The 21,209-nt window shown below is 42.7% G+C and overlaps 2 protein-coding genes across 10 annotated transcripts in view; one reads left to right on the top strand and one right to left on the bottom strand.

The window, feature by feature from the left end:
• Positions 1 to 611, bottom strand: part of Aida (axin interactor, dorsalization associated) — a 33,475-nt gene extending 32,864 nt beyond the window's left edge. Inside the window, exon 1 of the mRNA XM_028894568.2 lies at positions 95 to 611. Within this exon, the coding sequence (XP_028750401.1) occupies positions 95 to 204 (110 nt within the window). The 5' untranslated portion in view covers positions 205 to 611. The remainder of the gene's footprint in view (positions 1 to 94) is intronic.
• On the top strand, positions 468 to 20,906 carry Brox (BRO1 domain and CAAX motif containing). Of its 9 annotated transcripts, none has more exons than XM_028894567.2 (14): positions 468 to 550; positions 2,198 to 2,287; positions 2,568 to 2,708; positions 5,223 to 5,329; positions 5,867 to 5,963; positions 10,767 to 10,862; positions 12,450 to 12,522; positions 13,692 to 13,797; positions 14,732 to 14,821; positions 16,760 to 16,845; positions 18,128 to 18,209; positions 18,488 to 18,638; positions 19,446 to 19,605; positions 20,491 to 20,906. In XM_028894567.2, exons 3-14 carry the CDS (start codon positions 2,608 to 2,610, stop codon positions 20,575 to 20,577), a joined length of 1,236 nt encoding a protein of 411 aa, XP_028750400.1. In that variant the 5' UTR covers positions 468 to 550; positions 2,198 to 2,287; positions 2,568 to 2,607; the 3' UTR covers positions 20,578 to 20,906. The 9 variants fall into 9 exon arrangements, with proteins under 9 accessions (XP_028750400.1, XP_028750392.1, XP_028750397.1 ...); XM_028894559.2 differs by having other exon boundaries at positions 2,592 to 2,708; XM_028894562.2 differs by lacking the exon at positions 468 to 550 and adding an exon at positions 729 to 824.
• Positions 20,907 to 21,209: the final 303 nt, after the last annotated feature.

Below are 21,209 nucleotides of genomic sequence, written 5' to 3' on the forward strand. Positions count from 1 at the left end.
AAGAAGCCTGCGCTGCGGGACACAGGGATGCGAGACCCGGGCAGAAACAAGGGACGGCGACCTGCCTGGCCCGCTCCCGCGGTTAGTCACTCACATCTGATACTCGTCTATCGCCTCCACCAGCTGGCCCCAAGAGTCGAAGTCGGCGCCTCTCCTAAGACTGGCGCCCCAGCGCTGCAGCAGACTCCGGGTCACCTCCGACATGGCCGGTCCCCGGCCCGGCCCCCTCCCGCCCCTACCCCAGCAAGGCCGGGCTCTAGGGCGCCATCCTCCCCGGGCTTGGCCCTGACATTAACAGGGCCAGGAGGAACCGCTAAGGCCACCACCGCCACCCGCCGAGGAGCCGCCCAAACCCATTTGCCGCCACAGCCAAACTTTGCAGCTCCGAAGGCGGCCGCCCCGCCGAGGCCACGCCCCCTAAGCCACGCCCCGGTTAGGTTGAGGCCGCCCCAATCGGCCGAGGCCATCGCTACGGCGGCATCCGGCCCTGGCTCGGGGACTCCCCGCGCCACGTCCCTTCCTCTCTAGGACCCAGACAGGATCTGGAGAGGTAAGAGCAAGGCGAAGTTTAGGAAGGGTCGGCAGACGGAGCGAGCCGAGGGGGCCGCAGTGGCGGAACCCGCCCCTCTGAGACACGCACGGCAGCCTCCGCCGCTGTCATGGTCCCCCGTCACGTGACGCCCGCCAGCGGCTGGCCCGGCTTCCGGCCGCTCTAGCCCAGTTGTCTCGGTGCTACCGGCGCCTTCCTTGTCTGGCTGGCGGACTCCGTCCCGCCTTCCTTTTCCTCCAGCAGGAAGAGCGGCGTACGGACTCTGAAGTCCCCGGTAAGCATGTCAAGCGGTTGTGTGAGCCCGTGATCTCCCTCCCCTCGAGTCCCTGCACTCCAGTAGGAGGGTCACCCCCTTCCAGGAGCTCCCTTGACCCCCGGGTGGTAGTCAGTGGAAGAATCGATGGTTTTAGCTGCTGGTTCGCCCGGCTCTCCTCGCCCGGCGTCTCCTTTGGCTGTTAGAGAGCTTGCTAGACACAGAACGGTGGCTTGGCAGTCATCTGCTCGGCCTTCCGGGGTTGACAGGATCGGTGTGCCACCCTAAGACCTGATCGCGATCCAGGAGCAGGGTGCGTGGGGTCGCGGCCGGGAGGAAGAGGCCGGGCGGTAAACAGGAAGTGGGCGCAGGCAGTGTCTAGACCGCAGGTAGGCTCCGGGGAGCTCCCGAGATGGGAGGGGGTGTGTCAGGGAGCTCGTTCGAGGGGGTCTGGCAGGTGATGCTCTCTATGTATTCGGGGTTGTACTTGGGGCTCTGCAGGCTCGTGAGGATGGGTGTGTCGTTCTTCGACCCCACCCTCCGAGTTCTGGAGACCCGAAGAGTGTGTGAAGGGTGGAGGAGAGTGCAGTCATTAAAAGAAACAGTCGCGGAAATTCTGTTTTCACAAATTTCCCTAGAGTAGGGTGGGCTCACCTACTGCTGCCTTTGCGCAGGTGTTGGAGATGGTTTGTATGGACGCTGTTTTGGTGATATGTTCTGAAAGGGCTGGTTAAATGTTTTGAGTCCTAAGTGGATCTGCCCAGGCTTTCACTGAGTATATGATGCATTCTCTGTTCGTTAAATATCTGGTGCTTCCTCAAAACGGTTTAGCCATGAGTAAGTCTAACCTGAGTGGTGCATAATGTTGATATTTCAGAACACTGTACCCCTCCATACACTTTTCCCCCTTAATAAAGGTTGAATAAAAATCTGTGCAATGCCTGTAAATTACATTTACCTTATCAGAATTGCTTCTGTATTACTTCTGGAATCTAATGAGATGTTTGAGACTCCGACTTGGAGCCTTCTTGTGTTACTAAATGCATTATCTACCCTGAAACTTTCAGGGGAAAAAAAAAAAACAACCCATACAGTGCTGCCTTTTTTCTTTTGCTACAATTTTTTAAAGTTGACATTTCATTGAGGTAGCTTTTCAAATGTTTTTGTATTCACAGTTTATATTTTATATAAAAATATTCTTAGTAGTTTTATACCCAATCAATTTATTACAGAACAAAAGGTATCCACCAAGGTCCTTTGGTGCCAGCAATATGTGGAAAATAAAACAAATATGAAACTTACTTATTTCAAATAGACTTAGTGTTAATGGGGGGATCCATTTGACTGTGTTAAGGAAATGAGATTCATATGGTCTTGTACCTTCTCGTTTGTAGCTGTCCAACCAAAGGCTCAGCTTTGCTTCTCAGAAGTGTAGTCTGTAGCCCTGCACAGCCAGCTTCTCAGGTTCTCCCCCAGACCCCCAGGTGAGAACACATTGTAGCAAGATCACTTATCTCCAGGGAATTTTTGTTCAATGCATTTTAAAGTTAACACTGTTCTTTTGTATCTTATCACTGAAATTATTATGAACAAAATTCTCAATTTTCTTATACAGGCGTAATCGAAGTATCAATTTAAGATACAATTCATTTGTGGTATATTATATTTATATATGTACGTTTTGTATAATAGCTTATGCATAAGTGTATATATCTTGTAAAAATAGCCAGTTTTTACATGTCTTTTTCCTACTTAATTTTTCAGTTTTTATGTCTCTTCTACCTGTAGAGCACATCTCGAGAAAATGACCCATTGGTTTCATAGGAACCCATTAAAAGCCACAGCTCCCGTGTCTTTTAACTACTATGGCATGATCACTGGTCCCCTTGCCTCAAAGATTTGCAAGTAAGTGTTACTGCAACTTAAGCAATGTTAGTTAGACAGTGATTCAAGGTATTTTATAAGTTCTGTGGTTAATACAGAAATGTGTGACACATTCCTAACATTAAACTCATGATAAATTTCTATTTTATCATTAATGGATGAAGATTAAATCATGGGATATTTAAGCTTTGGTAGTCATCAAGGCTACATCCTTAATTTTAGATCAGTAAATGAGTCCCAGAAGGGCTAAATCAGTAACAAGTTAAACTATATATTTCAACAGAGCCATAAGGTAGGATGTGAGTATTGTTAATGGGCCAGACAGTAAATTATTTATGTTCCAAGAAGGGAGAGTTTGCTATGATTTAAAATGCCTTCAAAGTAGTGATATAGGAGAGAGGACTTGAGCTGAGGTTCACATAAATTGTTTAACTGACATCAGGAGTTGGCAAACTCTGCCCACTATGTTAGACTCCCTGCTTCTTTTGTTTCTGGGGTGTGTGTGTGTGTGTGTGTGTGCGCGCGCGCGCGCGCGCGCGCGCGTGCGTTTATGTGTGTGTGCGCGTGTGCTCCTGCCCGCTCGTATGCACCCTAGCGCAATCACCCAAAGTTCAACATGCCCAAAATTAAATTCATCTTAAAATTATACAAATTGAGAAAAACATGCCTTAGAAATACGTAATTTAGGCACAGGTGTGAGAACTGAATTCAGATTCCTAACATCCACATAAAAAAAATGGACAAGATAGCACACCTATGAATCCCAGCACTGGGGCACAAGATGTTTGTGGCGACAGGCAGATCCTAGAGCTCTCTGGCCAGCAAGTTCAGCCAAAATAGAAAGTTGTAGGTTCAGTGAGAGACACAGATATCCGACTTCTGGCTTCCACACATGCCCAGGTATGAATATTTGCACATGTATAAACATATACCCACTAACATGTATTTAGAATGAGAAGACTTGCAAACAATTTTGAAAACATTCAGAGAATATATTATATACTATGCAGTCTGTGTGTTTACAATTTAAATTTATTCTTCAGCAGCTTAAACCTATTTTAAATGTCTTAAGTTAATGTCCATTGAGTGTGATTTCTGGAACTCTCACAGCCTTCTGGATTAGATATAGATGCAGATCAGAGATGCTATAGATCTAGGAGAGGAAGTCATTGAAGATGTGAGAATAGAGATCTCAAAAGAAAACCAAAAGGCCAAAGACTGGTATTTTTATGTGTGGGAGAGAACTGGGGACGTAGAGAAGGAATGTTGAATGGGGAGGAACATCTCAAAACTGTAGTGCTCACTGTGACCGTGGTGTCGCAAGAAGGAAAGGTGGGTATAAGACACTGTTACAAGGAAGAATGGCATGCGGGGACAACTTAGGTATTTTAACCAAATGGTCATGCAATTTTACATTTTCTGGATGTATATATATTCATAGACAATGTCAGATGCTTTGTGTGTAGTGCCAAATTCAGAAATTCAAAGGTTATTAAAATCATACACAATTGCTGTTTTCCCCAAAACTATTGGCTAAAGAATGAAGAATGAGCTGGGTGGTAGCCCATGCCTTTAATTCCAGCATTCGGGATGCAGGCAGGCGGATCTCTGTGAATACAATGCTAGCTGGTCCACACCACTAGTTCCAGGATAGCCAGCGTTACACATGAGAAGCAAAACAAAACAAAAAAAAACAAATTACAAAAAAAAAAAAAGAATGAAGAATGAATTTTAAATACACTCAGTTGTTGTTTGTGTTACTGGAGACAGGGTCTCAGGTAGCCTGAGCTGATTCAAACTTGCCTTGGCTCTGTAGCTAAGGATCCCTCTTCTGCCTCCTGAGCACTGCACTTACAGCTTTGTTTTGCCATGCCTGGTTGATAGTCTTGTTTTTAAAACTTGCTATATATTTTTATTGTATAATTGGGTGTGGTGATATTTTGTGTACCCTAAAAAACTTAACCTGAGGATCAGAGGACAGAGCCAGCTACTAGATTACACATGGAGGTCAGGCAGTGGTGGCACACACCATTAATCCCAGCACTTGAGATCTCAGGCCTTTGCTTGGGAAGTCACATGCCTTTAATTCCAGGAAGTAATATGGCAGGACAGAGAAAAGTATATAAGGCCTGAGGAAACAGGAAATCACTCTCTTGAGGCTGAGCATTTTGTAGAGGTAAGAACTAGTGGCTGGCTGTTCTGCTTCTCTGATCTTTCAGCTTTTACCCTGATATCTGGCTCTGGGTTTTTTATTAAAAGACCATGAAAGATTTGAACAACAGTTGGGCACATGCATTGCCCCTTTAATTAGACTGAGTTTATTTTTGTAAAACTTTTGAAGTGATTGTTATTAGAAACTTCATTTATTTCTAACGTTGGCCCTAATTAAATTTATTCCTTGGAATCGGTACATGGTAAAGAAGCTAGCAGGGGTCTGTGTGTATTGTCTTAAAGCTTTTAAGTTGTTGCCTCTGAGCTGCTTTTACGTAGTCTTTGACACACAACTTACTTTGCTTTACCGTCTGTTGATGCAAGTGATTTGAGATCATCCAGGACTCGGCTCCTCGAATTGTTCACTGATTTGAGCTGTAATCCGGAAATGATGAAGAATGCAGCAGACTTGTATTTCTCACTTTTACAAGGTTAGTTACTTTTGTAAAGGTAAGTGTTTTTAAAAAATGGCTATGTGGTAGTGTACATTTAACTTTTCAGATACAGATAGTTTTATCTTCCAGGCTATATTTGGAATTATTGGGTCTCAGAATGTGACCTTGTAAATGGTAGTACATAGTCTTTCTAATAGTCTAAAATTTATATATATATATATATATATATATATATATATATATATATATATATATTACATATTCTAATATTAGGAGACTGTGTAAAATGTAGAAAAGAGGAAAGTATCAGAAGTTTCATTCAGACACCTGAAAAAGTAATTGTATGAATAAAAAAAAAAAAAACATTTTGATGGGGGAGGGGGGTTTGAGACAGCATTTCTCTGTATAGCCCAGACTGTCCTGGAACTAGCTTTGTAGACCAGGCTGGCCTTGAACTCACAAAGATCCACTTGCCTGTCCTCCTAGTGCTGGGATTAAAGGCATGCACCACCATTCTCAGCTAGAACAAATAATATTTGTTCTAAAATTAAAATATGTTGCATTTTTTTATAGGTTTCATAAATTCACCAGGTGACTCTACCCAAGAAAGCAAATTACGATACGTTCAGAGTTTCAAGTGGACTGATACATTGCAAGGACACGTCCCAAGGTGAGCGGTGCTAATGAGGCCCTAAATAAATCCAAGTCGGCTTTTAACTGGCCACTGTATTTGAAGGAGAAAAACAGATAAGCAATTTCATTTGTAAGGAAATAAATTAAAACATTGACTTAAACTAAGGTGTATGCTATTAAGTTTAAAATAATGTGTTTCTACCAGACAAAATCTATTTTTGTGAAAACATAAATATTAACTTTAAACACCTTTACTAATGCCCAGCTTGCAGTTCAACATGGGCTTTATTTTTCTCTCCTCCTTTCTAGTTGTGTTTCTACTCTTACAATGTCCCTTTACAACTTTCTCATTACTCAACTATTAATAATAGATCATGTTGCTATTAACCTTTACTTTTTAAAAATACAGTTGGATTATTAAAATGGCCATAGATCTTCATTTAATAAAAAATAAAAAGGGAGCCAGCAAAATGGCTCATTGTATAAAATTGCTTGCTGCCAAGCTTGACAATCTGAGTTCAATTTCCAGAACCTACATAAAGTAGAAGAGAGCCAGCTCCCATAATTTGCCTTTTGACTACCACACATGCCTTGCGGCACATGTGTATCCACAAACACAAATAAGTAAATAGATAAATAAAAAGATAAACTAAAAATAGGAAGGCTGTAGCCAGGTACTTTTCTGCATCCCACTCAGTCCCGCAGCAGCTTATAAAATAATCACTCAGAGGCTTATATTAATTATAAATGCTTGGCCAATGGCTCAGGCTTATTACTAACTAGCTCTTACTTAAATTAACCCATTTCTATTAATCTGTGTATCACCACATGGCCCAGGGCTTATCGCTCTGGCATCTTACTCCTTCAGCAGCTGCTGGCATTTCTCCGACTCCACCCTTCTTTCTCCCTGTATTCAGTTTGACTTTCCTGTCTGGCTATATTCTGCCCTGCCATAGGCCAAAGAAGCTTTATTATTAACCAGTGATAGCAACATATTCACTGCATACAGGAAGACCATCCACAGCAGAAGGGATGTTAAAAATCCCAGAGTGGTGTTAAAATAGAAAGAATAGATGTTGGGTTCATACGTGCTGAGACACAATACAGGTTTTCTATGAAGTGAACAACTACTTTAACTAGATTTTGATGTAATGATAATAGGGTACTGTGAAGAACAAAACAAGAAAATGTAGGCATGATGAATGACGTAATGCCAGGCCTCTATAGAATTAAAACATTCACTATGTGTTCCTTCCTTCCTTCCTTCCTTGGACATGTTATGTGGGTTTTAGTAGTCTTGATACCAAAGTTTTCCAAGACTTTTTCTGTTTTTCTTTGTGTAATCACTGTTTTTCATCTAGATTTAGGGATTTGTTATTGTGAAGACTATTTTTTTAATTTATTTATTTGTATTTTATGTATTTTAGTGTTTTGCCTGCATGTATGTCTGTGTAAGGGTGTCAGATTCCCTGGAACAGGAGTTATAGACATTGTGATCTGCCATGTGGGTGCTGGGAATTGAACCCGGGTCCTCTGGAAGAGCAGCCAGTGCTTTTAACCACTGAGCCATCTCTCCAACCCCATGAAGTCTATTTTTTAAGGATCAAGCCTTCATCATTATTACAATGGAAAGTTTGACAGGCCATAAAACGGCTTGAATTACGTAAATTCAGCACTTTCCCCATTTCATTCCCAATATTGGTTCCATGTTCCTGGGGGTGGTTGTTATAATTGGTTGGTTGGGTTTTTTTGTTTTGTTTTGGTTTTTTAGCATTTCATGAGCTAAATAGTGAAGAATTATATGATTAAGCTAAGCATGGTGGCACATGCTGATAAACCAAGCATGAGGGAAGCTGAGGCAGGAGGATCATGATCTTGAAACCAACCTGGGTGATAGAACAAGGCCTTGTCTCAAAAAAGAAATAAAATACAAAAAAATTATGTGATGTAACCTTGAGCACTACCCAGTATTCCATACATATGAAACTGTTTGATTGCTTCATACTTAGAAATTGTGATACATGTGTATTTGTGCCAAGACATTCTCACTGCAGTTCAGGCTGCCCTCAGATTTATCATGAAGCTCAGGCTGGCCTGGAACTCATGGCAGTCCTCCATCCTGTTGGGGGCCCTGGAGTGCTGGCATTACAGGGGTGAGCAACCACACCCAGTTGAAAAATAAGTTTGGGTTTTTTTTTTGTTTTTTTGTTTTTTTGTTTTTTTTTTGGAGACAGGGTTTCTCTTTGTAGCATTAGAGCCTCTCTTGGAACTCACTCTGTAGGCCAGGCCGGCCTTGAACTCACAGAGATCCGCCTACCTCTATCTTCCGAGTGCTGGGAGTAAAGGCGTGCGCCATCACTGCCCAGATGTCTCCTGTTTCTAGAAGGCATTGGTCTGTTTCCTCTTACTGCAGTGGTAGTTCTCAGCTTTCCATTTGTTCAGGAAGTGCTCTTGGAGTGTGGGCAGTAGTACTCTTGGAGGGTGTGTAGTAGTACTCTTGGAGAGTGGGTAGTAGTACTCTTGGAGAGTGTGTAGTAGTACTCTTGGAGTGTGGGCAGTAGTACTCTTGGAGAGTGTGCAGTATTACTCTTGGAGTGTGGGTAGTAGTACTCTTGGAGAGTGTGCAGTAGTACTCTTGGAGTGTGGGCAGTAGTACTTGGAGTGTGAGGTACTCTTGGAGTGTGGGCAGTGGTACTCTTGGAGTGTGGGTAGTAGTACTCTTGGAGAGTGTGCAGTAGTACTCTTGGAGTGTGGGCAGTGGTACTCTTGGAGTGTGGGCAGTGGTACTCTTGGAGTGTGGGCAGTGGTACTCTTGGAGTGTGGGTAGTAGTACTCTTGGAGTGTGGGTAGTAATACTCTTGGAGAGTGTGTAGTAGTACTCTTGGAGTGTGGGTAGTAGTACTCTTGGAGAGTGTGCAGTAGTACTCTTGGAGAGTGTGTAGTAGTACTCTTGGAGAGTGTGCAGTAGTACTCTTGGAGAGTGCAGTAGTACTCTTGGAGTGTGGGTAGGAGTACTCTGGGAGAGTGTGTAGTAGTACTCTTGGAGAGTGGGTAGTAGTACTCTGGGAGTGTGGGCAGTAGTACTCTTGGAGAGTGTGTAGTAGTACTCTTGGAGTGTGGGCAGTAGTACTCTTGGAGTGTGGGCAGTTACTTTTTGAGTAACTAATAACTATGACTTGTCTTTGTCTACCTTGTGTTCCTTTTTTTAATGATTGATTTATTTACTCTATGTATATGAGTGCTCTATCTGCATGTACAACTTTATGCCAGAAGAGGGCATAAAATCCCACTATAGATGGTTGTAAGCCACCATGTGGTTACTGGGAATTGAACTAAGGACCCCTGGAAGAGCAGCCAGTGCTCTTAACTGCTGAGCCATCTCTCTAGTCCCGAAAAATCAATTTTTAATAGCACATGGTCATATTACTATTTAGACTGTGCTATTGAAATTGAGTGTTCTAAAACAAGATTGTAGCTTGGTAGTAGAATACTTGTCTAGCATGTGTAAGGCCCTGGATTTGATCCTCAGAAACACACACACACACACACACACACACACACACACACACTCACACACGCACATGCGCACCAGAAAAGATAGTTATTTATATGACATCATATGAATTAGCCAAACTGGGGCTGGTGAGCTGGTGTATTGAGTAAGGTGCTTGACTGCAAGCCTGCTGACCTGAGTTTGTTCCCTAAGACCCACATGGTAGGAAAGAACCAGTTCCTGCAAGTTGTCCTCTGATGTCCACACATGCTCCATGGTATGGACACACACGCACTAAATAAAGTGTATTTGAAGTTTTTGTTTGTTTTGGGTTCCATCCTAAGCTTTCTGACTTTTTAAGGAGGAGTCTCAGAACTGTATAGTTTTAAAATTATTCTATGTAGCTTTGGGTACTACTTTTTCATGATTATTATTGTGGAGTACACAGTTCATACTTGTTCTGGTTAATTTTTTTGTCAACTTGATGTAAACTAAGGCCATCTGGGAAGGGGGAACTCAGCTGAGAATATGCTTTGGTCAGACTGGCCTGTGAGGCATTTTCTTGATGAATGATTCATGTGAGTAAGGGCCAGCCCACTCTGGGCGTTGCCACCCCTGGGCAGGTCATCTTGGATTGTATAAAAAGGAACTGAGAAAGCCGTGGGGAGCAAACCAGTAAGCCGTGTTCCACCATGGCCTCTGCTTCATTTCTGCCTCCAGGTTCCTGCCCTGAGTGTCTGTTCTGATGTCATGTTGGACTGTAAGCTGAAAGCTGAACTAAACCCTTTCTTTCCCCAGGTTATGTGTGTGTACACGTGCATGCCTGTATGTGTATGATTTCTGTCTTAGCAAATAGAAAGCAAACTAAGAAAATTCTGGATCACTGTATTTAGATTGTTAATTACCTGCATCTGTGTGTGTTAGTTCTGTCTTTTTGTTTGTTTTGTTGTTGTTTGAGTCAGGCTATCACTGTGTAGCCCTTGCTGTCCTGGAACTCACTCTGTAGACCAGGCTGGCCTCGAACTCACAGTGATCCACCTGCCTCTGCCTCCTGAGTGCTGGGATTAAAGGCCCAGCTATATCTTCATAATTTTTTAAAAATTACTGCATTTATGTATTTATTATTTATGTGTGTGGTCATGTGTATGTGTGTGTGCCTGCATATGTGCATATGAAGATTAGAGAACAACAGGCAGGAGTCAGTGCTCTTCTGCCACATGGGTCCCAGGGATTGAACTCAGCCCATCACACTTGGTCACAAGAGGCTTTACCTACTAAGCCAAGCAAGCTTTGTACAGCAATGTCTTCATAATTTACAGAACTTAATGACTTAATTTTTTATTCCAGTGCCCAGCAGGATGCTGTTTTTGAATTGATTTCCATGGGATTTAACGTAGCATTGTGGTATACCAAATATGCTTCAAGATTGGCTGGAAAAGAAAAGTAAGTTAGAAAGCAGAGGTTGTGTGTGTGTGTGTGTGTGTGTGTGTGTGTATTGTTTTTTTAAACATAATGAAATTCCACTTGAAGTAAGTATAAGAGTCATTGTTCTGCAGTTATGCAGCTTAATCTCTGTTTTTTAAATTTTTATTTATTGTTCTTGGGGTGGGAGAGGGCCACACAGGCCAGGGTGCATGAGGAGGTCAGAGGTCAGCTTGTGGAATAGGTTCTCTCCTTCCACATTTACATGGCTTCCAGAGATTGATTCCAGGTTGCCAGTACCACCTCTGTACTCTAGTTTTAAAGGGGAAAGGTTTTCATAATCTTGTTACAATGGTAGATTTAAATGAGGCCCCAAACTAAGAAGTCATTAAAAATGTGCTGATTGGACTACATTTAAAGTACTATAAACAAAGATTTAAAACAGTGACAGAATTGGTCAACAAAACTGCAACTCATTGTAAGTTGTCCTTTTTTTTTTTTAGGTTTTTCAAGACAGGGTTTCTCTGTGTAGCTTTGTGCCTTTCCTGGAACTCACTTTGTAGACCAGGCTGGCCTCGAACTCACAGAGATATGCCTGCCTCTGCCTCCCGAGTGCTGGGATTAAAGGCGTGCGCCACCACCGCCCAGCAAGTTGTCCATTTTTTAATATATAATCTAAAAATTAACAAATGCCATCAAGTCAGTTGAAAATAAAGGATGTGAATAGGCACTTCATAGAAAAGAGGTACAAAAAGCTTGCAAGCATATAAAAAGATGTTTGGAAGACTAAAAAACTGCATGAGACTGGTGAGGTAGCTCAGTGGGTAAGGGTGCTTGCCACCCAGTGATGTAAGCCTGAGCTGGACCCAGAACCCATGACACGAGGGAGGGAGAGAACCGAACCCACAGACTTGTCCTGCGCCCTCCACTCGTGCACCTGTGCACACAGAGAAAGTAACATTTTTTAAGAACTGTAAAATTAAATGAGACAACTTTTGTAGTGACTGACGTGGATACAGCATTAGGAAACTGGCACATCACTTGGGATTCATCCATACATAATAACATGCAGCCGTTTAAACGTGAGTCAGGTTTGCCGAAGTAAAATGATTCAGATGAACAGAGTAGTGTGTGTTAAGTTCATAATAGTTTGTATTTGTTTATGGCAGAACTGTCTGGAAAGAAATCAGACCGTTTAGCATTTATTTACTTCTAGGCAAGGTCTCTGTTCACCTGCAGAGTCTTGAACTATATTTCATGTGCATTTTTTATTGGTTTTGGTGTCAAATTAGATTGTTTTCTTTTTAAGGAAGAAAACTAATAATAAGAAACACAAATAGCTAATTTAGTTTTCTGATGTTTTTAAAGTGTGTGTATGGGTGTGTGCACATGCATGTGGAGGCCAGAGGCATTGTCACCCTGGAGCTGGAGTCACAGGCAGTTGTGGGCCGCCTGACATGGGTGCTGGGAGCTGACCTGAGTCTCTGCAAGAGCAGCAGGAGCTCTTAGCCACTGAGCCCTCCCCCAGCCGTGGTGTTCTGATACGTGTTAGCTCTTAGTGCCAGAAATAAGACTCATCCTCTAACTAACGTAACCACTGTCTTAAAGCATAACAGAAGATGAAGCAAAAGACGTCCATCGAAGCCTAAAGATTGCAGCTGGGATTTTTAAACATTTAAAGGTATAATCGGGGAGTGGGGTAGGGTGGGGCAGGGGTGGCACATTAATTCTTGGATTGCATGGTGGGATTAGTAACTCCATGTGTCAAAGAGGTAGTCCAGTCCCTCTGGTAACTGCGGGGAGTTAGTTCAAGAACAGACTGCCCTTCCACATCTGCATACCAAAGTCTAGATTCCCAAGTGACTTGGGCTCTGTGTGTAAACCGTGCACATTCCTGTGCTCTGTAAATCGTCTCTTGTCTACCAGCACCGTGTAGTTCGATGTGAGTACTCGTCCTACCATATAGTCTAGGGAATGGTTGACAAGGAAACTGTACAGACTCGGCACAGATGCAGCCTGGGTGCTGAGCGTCCATGTGGAGTGCTCAGGTCTGAGCCGACTGCACGTTGTACATTAACCACCTTATTGGTGAACTACAGCCAGTTGCTGTGTTAATGGCTCCATTTTCCCTTAAAGTTGGTGAGTCATAACTAGAAGTTTTAAGTTATAATATTCTGCTTGCTTTTCTGTCTCTTACCCTGAGTGAAAACAAAACAGGTGAACTAATGTCTGTGCTGTTGGGCATTGTTCTCCCTGCGGCCAGGAGCAGTCACGGTTCCTCAGCACTGACTCTGAGGCTGCCTCCTGGGTCTCACTGGCCAGCCAATCACTGCAATCTAGTAATGTCAGATAACCTGAAGATAGGATGGGAACTCTGAGGAAAAATCGTGTCTTCCTCTGAGACTGGCCGCCTGCTTCATTCTCATGAATGAAACTGCTGCTTACTAAGGGCCGCTTGGAGGCAGCTTTAAGGTGTTTTTGCATCCTGAATTAGATGTAGAATTTGTAGTATTTTCTTTTCATCATTAGTTTTTACTGTGAATGAACAATTCACAGTACAAAAGAGAATTTTGGTTACTGTTGCAGTGAATACTTTCTAAGATGAAAGCGTGCTTTGCATTATATTGCGTTGGCAAATCTATCCATAAACTAAATTTTGCTGTTGGATTTTTTTATAAAAGTTGATGTTGAATACACAATACCTCACCTGTGAGCTTGTAGTCACTGCTTGGTCTGTTCCCTTAGGTTCCCAGTGAGTCTCTGAGTTGAATGTCACTTAGTCACGTCTTCAGCTCTGACCGTAGTGTTAACATGAGACTGACATGTTTGTTTCCTGTTCTTCCTCTGTAGGAAAGTCATATACCCAAACTTCTTACACAAGCAGAAAAGGGACAGGACTTAGAGGCTCGGCTTATAGATGCTTACATCATCCAGTGCCAGGCTGAGGCCCAAGAAGGTATCTAAATACTCGAAGGTGTTTTGTTTTTAAGACTGTTTATGTTGGCTTTTGATTCTTTTAGAAAATACCAGAATTAGCCATATGTTTCAGGTTTGAAGAATTGATTATGAGGGTCATTTTACCTTTAACATTTCCTTTGCTGTTCAAAGAGCTCCTTCCAGCTAATGTTCCTTTAAAGAGGATTTTGATTTCATGCCTTTTGACAACATTAATGTTAATCTTTGGGTTTTCTTTTTAAGATTAATTTTTAGGTGTGTGTGTGTGAGAGAGAGAGAGGGAGGAGAGAGAGAGAGAGAGAGAGAGAGAGAGAGAGAGAGAGAGCGAGCGAGCGCGAGAGCAGGTGCCCTGGGAGGTCAGAAGAGGGTGCCAAATCCCCTGAAGCTGGAGTTACAGGTGGTTGTGACCCGCCCAAAATGCATGCTGGGAACTGAACAGATTCTTCTGAAAAAGCACTATGCTCTCTTAACTCTGAGCTATCACTCCAGCCGCAAACATTAACTCTTCACTGATCTTCCTCCTGTGGTGTGCTTATTATTTTTCTTCTTCCACTCAGTAACTTACCTTGAAGTCTTCATCTGTCAGTTGCAGAAAACAGTAAAGTAACTCCTATAAACTTTTTATCTGTATTTCAAAATTGAGTGCTTTCAAAGTCTTTTTCTTCTTTATGTTATTGCTATTTTATAGTAATTCTCTGTTATTGACTAATAGTTGGCTAATGGTGATTTTAAGATACTGGATCAGAAACACAAAATCAGTATTTTTGTGTTTATATTTTCTATAAATTTTTACACTAAAATGTATTTAAAAAAAAAAAAAAAAAACAACCTGAAAATCTGAAAGAAGACTATCAGGCTGTCTTTTGCTGTCATGACTGAACTTCCCATACATGGATGTGAACTTAGAGATTGTATTTATTGTGTTTCGGTTACAGTAACAATTGCCCGAGCAATTGAATTGAAGCATGCTCCGGGACTGATCGCTGCACTTGCCTATGAAACGGCCAGCTTCTACCAGAAAGCAGGTAAGCTCATCGGTTTGTTACATTCATGGTCCTTAGATTTTTCATGTCCATTTGATTTTTGCTGAAAGGGAAGAAAGCGAGATTCTCATATTTTCCATTATAATACTAGAATAAAATCTTTAGGTTTTTGGCCTTGTTTAAAATAAGAGGCCAGGCATGGTCGCACAGGTACTCCAGAGGCTCAAGGCCTGTCTAGACTACAGAGTAAGATCAAGGCTAGTCTGGGCAATTTGTCTCAAAAACAGAGAGATAGCTCTGTGGGTAAAGTGTGCCATACGAGCATTAGGACCCAAGTTTGATCTGTAGGATGTAAAAAATCCAGGCGTGATGACATGTGCTTGGGATCTTAGAGCCAGGGAGTAGGAGTCGAGGGGATCCCTGTGGCCAGCCTCGCTCAATCAGTAAGTTCCAGGTAAAAGTGAAGAGACCTTGTCTCAGCAGATAGGGTGAATAGCCTCCACATACACACGCACCCCTCCACACACACCCCTCTCAGACACAGATATGCACGTATACGTGTTAGTTAATGAATATGTTATAAATTAATGTAGAGAAGCTGGGGCTGTAGCTAGGAGTGGAGCACCTGAGTCAGTCCCCAGTCTCACAGCTAATGTGCTGCACGGCTTCTAATGGGGAGAAAGGTGGCGGTGTGCTTCCCACCGGGTATAGCCGGGTATATGCAGCCTTTGCTCTTTTCAGTCTTTGTAACAGTCTTCTTTATGTATTTAGTTAGTTAGTTTGTTTTTAAGACTGAGTCCTTCTGTGAGCCTTTGCTAGTTTCAGTCTTTGTAACAGTCTTCTTTATGTATTTAGTTGGTTAGTTTGTTTTTAAGACTGAGTCCTTCTGTGTAGCCCTAGCTGTCCTAGAACTCACTCTGTAGACCAGACTGGCCACAAACTCAAGAGATCCACCTGCCTCTGCCTTCCAAGTGCTGAGACTAAAGTCATGCCCAGATCTTTATAACCGTTTTAAAATTGCTACCCTTATTTAGCTAAGAATAGGAATAGTGTTACATATTACATAGATCAGGGAAGTGTTGCATGACCACCAATAACTTGAGTGCTAGCATGTGGAAGGTGGGACCCACAATTGGTGCCTGTGATCTAGGAAACACACTTCGCTTTCTGTTTGGAGGATTGTTACTGTTTCAGTTGCTGAGTAGGTAAGAGTAAACTCATAGTCTAGGGAAGGAGATGAACTTGGAGTCAGATCATGATGTAAGCTACAACATCAGTGATGTAAGAAACTGAACAGTGTGGACATGCTAGAGCATGCTTGCGAGAGGAAAGTGGCTTTTTAATCTCATTTCAAAACAGTGAATTTGACTGGATTGTAATTTTGAAAGAAAATTCCCACCTCATACACAGGCTTGTTGTGTGAAGGGATAGGCAGGCTACGTGGTTAAGAAGAGATTGTTATAGGCTTTGGAGGAAATGAAGAAAGGTTTGACGGTGATAGTGAAGTTGAAAATAAAGAAAACAAAAGTTGATTTAGGAAGTACTTGGATTATGTGAGCATGTGTGGATATGTGAGTGAGTGAATGTGTATTGTGAGTGCACGGTTCAATACTGGTTGAATGGATAATAGGAGTTGTTTGTGGTAGGCAAATAGAGTGCTGTCTGCATGGCTATGTTACATACACTTTTGAAGCTATGATAGAAATACTTGCTTTGAAATCCTTTGTCCTGTCTTTTTTTGTCATTAACTTAAAGCCACATTAACCATCAAATTGAAGAGGTACTGATTATGTTGTTCAAATACGTAATTATGAGGAAATAAACCATGTTAAATATTTACGTTTTTTTTTTTTCTTAATGTATGAAAGCTAGAAGTTAGACTAGATGGCATTATGTTTTTAGCACCAGAACACAGGAACTAAGAAATGTTCCAGTGAAAGTGGGTGAAATGATATTTTGCTTTTTAAAATGTAACTTTAGATCATACTTTATCCAGTTTGGAGCCTGCATACTCCGCCAAATGGAGGAAATACCTGCACTTGAAGATGTGCTTCTACACTGCCTATGTGAGTACCAGCAGCCTACAGCCAGGGAAGTTACCCTCTGGCCCCTTGATTGCCAGGTCTCATCTCACCACTAATCATTAGCAGCAAGCCAGGGACAGGCAGCTCTCAGGAAGTATTCACTGGCAGGAGTGAGTGGAAGGAGATGATAGAGAATTGGAGACCTAGAGTTGCTGCATGGTCCCAAATTGTATTTTCAGGCTGGACACATAATGAGAATTCTCCAGTTGTTTTATCCTGTTCATTGAGAAGGGTATCCTCAGATTCTAATCTTAATGGCTTGGGAAGATGTAGGTTGTGAGCAAGTGTAAAGAACTGAGCTCAGATCCCCAGAAGCCATGTTAAGCTGGATGCAATAGTGTACATCTTTAATGACATCACCCTACAGTGAGACAGAAAGAAATACCAGCAGCTAGCCTTACATGCCATCAAATAACAGGACACTCTGCCTCAAACAGAGCGGAAGGCCTGGACTGAAACCAAGGTTGGCCTCTGACCACCTGCCTCACTCACATCTCTATACACACAGTGATTTTGTTGTTGTTTTATTTTAATCCTGAGGCACACCATGCAGTGTATATGACCTAGGTGAAAAACCACCAGTGTGCACCATTTTAGAAGTTCTTTACCAGTTGGTTAAACCACCAAACTTAAGATTGTTATCATGTGAGAGGCAGTCAAAACCTTTTTCAGAGTTAAGTAATTGTCTATCCCTCACGTGCCATAATGTTTTCCAACATACTACTGCTCAGCACCAAGTGTCTGTTTCAACAGATTTTAATGAGCAGACTTTCAGGCTGATGCATTTTTCTTAAAACCTGTGGTCCTTCCTGGGTGTGGTGAAACATCCCTGTAATCCTAGTGTTTGTAGCTGAGGCTGGAGGATCCTGAACCCAGCCTGAACTCAAGAAGACCTTGGTTGTCGGGAGGAGGGGACATGGACAGGGAAAGGGACACATGGAATGGGACAAGCAGTAGACTCTCTACTCTGTCATCTCAAGACGCTAGCCTCTCCCTTTACACATGCGTAAAGAAGAACTGACTCCTTTATTTACCTCTGTCCTCTTTTTAAAACAAGACTCAGCTAGCAGATTTTGCTTTTGGAACGCAGTGACAAATCTCCTTTGCCTCAGGGCTGGACCTAACTGTGCCTTCGATTTGGGCAGAGGTGGAGGGAAGCCCGCCTCCAGGAAAGGATTGCACTGCAGTCCACACAGTGACGGACAGTGTTTGTCTGACATGTAACCTCGAGGACAGAACATATGAAATGTGTTTCTTTCACCAGGCATACTGTTACCACGGCCAGACTCTGCTGGCCAGTGATAAATGTGGAGAAGCAATCAGGGCTCTCCAAGAAGCAGAAAAATGTAAGTTTTCCTTTCAGAATTTTCACTCCCTTTAAAAAAAAACTTTTCATCCTAAAGGGAATGAGTAGATTCTGGTTGAGTTCATAAAAGGGAGTAGGCAAGATGGTTGGAGAACAGAAAAAAAATTCTCCTCCTCGAGCCTGTAGAAGATGCAGCCTCCCGCCACACCGTCCTGTGCTGCGTATGTGGCAGGTGACAGAGGGAGGTGGCTGCTCAGACTCAGCCTTTGAGCACGCACAGCAGGCGCAGCTGTTCTGAGACCACTGTCCTCCCTGCAGTGTACGCGGAGGCCGAAGCCCTGTGCAAAGAGTACGGGGAAACCAAGGGGCCAGGACCCACAGCCAAGCCCTCAGGTCACCTGTTCTTTCGGAAGCTTGGAAGCCTTGTGAAGAACACCCTGGACAAATGTCAGCGAGAAAATGGGTTCATGTGAGTCGCTCACTCCTTGATACTAATACCACAGGGATTGTCATGTTAAAATAGTAACATTTTAGTAACGGCTTTATCTCCAGTCTCAAAGGAGTTGTCTTAAGTTGCATTTAAATTTAATACTTTCTTTTTAAATCGGTGAAGTTGTTTGTAAGGCTTTTTAGTCTATATATGGTGATGGGTAAAAAACAGGTTTAAAATCTAAATGTGAAAGTTTATTTCATCAGGATACTCCTATAAAGACGTCATTTTCTCTTAACTTTGTTTCCATATGCTACTTTGATGTGTGTGTGTGTGTGTGTGTGTGTGTGTGTGTGTGTGTGTGTGTGTGATCAGCTTCTTTGCATATTTGTCTCACTCTGGTTTGAGCTAACTGTAAAGTAAGAAATTTTAATTTTCTCATAATTCTTTCTGCCCCCTTTGGGCAGTAAGACCAAGACTGTTAGTAACTTAGTGTACAAACTGTAGTGCAGTGCCTTCCTAAGCTGGGCCGATCACTCTTGCCCCTGCCTACCTTTTTATATACTTCCTGTGATCCTCAGCATTTGCTCACTGAACTTTTCACTCGTCTGTTTTTATCACTTCCCCCAAATGCCGGCCCACCGCCCCACTTTGCCTTCTTTCTGCCCTTGGAAGCCTCTGTTGCACAGTTCTGTAACTGGTGGGGCTTCCTGACTTTCTCATCTGGCCATCTGGGACTGCCCCCAGGGCAGAGAACTGTCAGGCTCATTGTAGCCTTGAACATATTAGGTGCTCAGATAGTTGCGGAATAAATGAATAAACCACTATTTAAATTGCTTTTTGCAGTTACTTTCAAAAGATCCCAACAGAAGCCCCACAATTGGAACTCAAAGCAAACTACGGGCTGGTGGAGCCTGTGCCTTTTGAATTTCCTCCTATGAGTGCTCACTGGACGCCGGAAGCGATGGCCACATTTGATCTCAGCAAGAGACCCAAGGATGACAGTGTATGAGAACGGGGCTTTTCCTCCAGTCCAGACGTTTAAGAATGTAGAGCTAGTTTGCAATGTCCGTCTGCTCCAGCAGTCTGTGTATTTGTCTGAATGCTCAGTCAGCTCACCGTGGTGCCGCTTCCACTCGGTTGTAGATTGCTCTCAGAAGTAGCCCTGCACCTTCAGTGACTTCTAGATTCTGTGTAATTTACTGACATTGTTGTCAGCACATTATCTCATTTTCACAGCTTGTGGGGGTGGGGTGGGGGTGTCGTCATCCGTGTTGATGTTGCTGTGGCGACGCCCCCTTCTGACACTGGGTATTTGAAGGTTCAGTTTAACTCGGCACTCCATTAGTCATCCAGGAGTGGAGTAGAAGGCTTTGCATTCGTTTATGCCTAAGCACTCCTTGGTGCTCTGAGTTGAGTGGTCGCTTACAGGGCAAGTTGTATGTGTAATTATAAAAGACTAGGGCTCTGTGGCCGAAGGAGTGGGGATTGTTTTCCAACCAAAGTCCTCCCTTGAAATTGCATCTTTTTATAGTTTCCTCCCCACACAAGTACTCCTTAAAATAATCCTTTTTTCTTCCTATTGAGCCTCTAAGACAGTACCTTCAAAGAGAGCTTATATTGTCATAAATGATCTCGACACCCTAGGGTTCCCTTACCAAGTTTTTTCTTCCTTTTCCGAAATTGTAGAGGAGGAGTACCTGCTGGACTTGAGGTTTGCATCCACTTGGGTGTTGCCTGTGGGCCGCATTTGAAAGCGCAGCTTCTGGAATAGCGTGGGTAGCCTCAATGCTGTCCTTTAAATACAGCACCTTTGAAGGTCTGAAGTAGAGGAAATCTGTGGGTTTTCTCAATCTCCATTTGCATGTTTACTTTGTTTCTTTCTCCCTAGGTCAAACCCAAACCAGAAGAAGAAGTGAAACCTGTAAAAGAACCAGATATCAAACCTCAAAAGGACACCGGGTGCTCTGTCTCTTAAGAATGTAACACTTGCTTAGAAATCTTGCTGCCAGTTCATAGGGGACATTTTCTGATTTCTCTGAAGCCCATAGGGTAATTATTAACCTCAGAGGGACTTGGCCTTTTGTTTATTTATTCTTGATTTTTAACATAGAGGTGTTTCATGCTTTTGTTTCTGGGCTCTGCTTTTTTAATCAGGACAGCATTTGGAAGGGTTGTTTTTTACGTCTTTAATGAGTGTATGTGGGGGTTGGACCTTGTCTGAACTCTAGATAGTTAGTTTCATATTAATGTTTTTCTACCTTCACAAAAAAAAAAAATGTTTGTTTTCCTTCTTGTTTGATACCAGAAGAATGTTTTGAAAAGAAATAGGTTCACCTCATCACTGAGTCTAACACAGTTTTCTAGTGGGAAAAGAAAATCGCAGTTAAAAATCAGAAACCTTCAGCCGGGCGGTGGTGGCGCATGCCTTTAATCTCAGCACTTGGGAGGCAGAGCCAGGCGGATCTCTGTGAGTTGAGCCAGCCTGGCTACCAAGTGAGTTCCAGGAAAGGTGCAAAGCTACACAGAGAAACCCTGTCTCGAAAAACCAAAAAAAAAAAAAAAAAAGAAAAGAAAATCAGAAAACTTCAGACCAAACTCTTTCCTTAC

This window comes from Peromyscus leucopus, chromosome 15, assembly GCF_004664715.2.
Source record: "Peromyscus leucopus breed LL Stock chromosome 15, UCI_PerLeu_2.1, whole genome shotgun sequence".
NCBI classification, from domain to species: Eukaryota; Metazoa; Chordata; class Mammalia; order Rodentia; family Cricetidae; genus Peromyscus; species Peromyscus leucopus.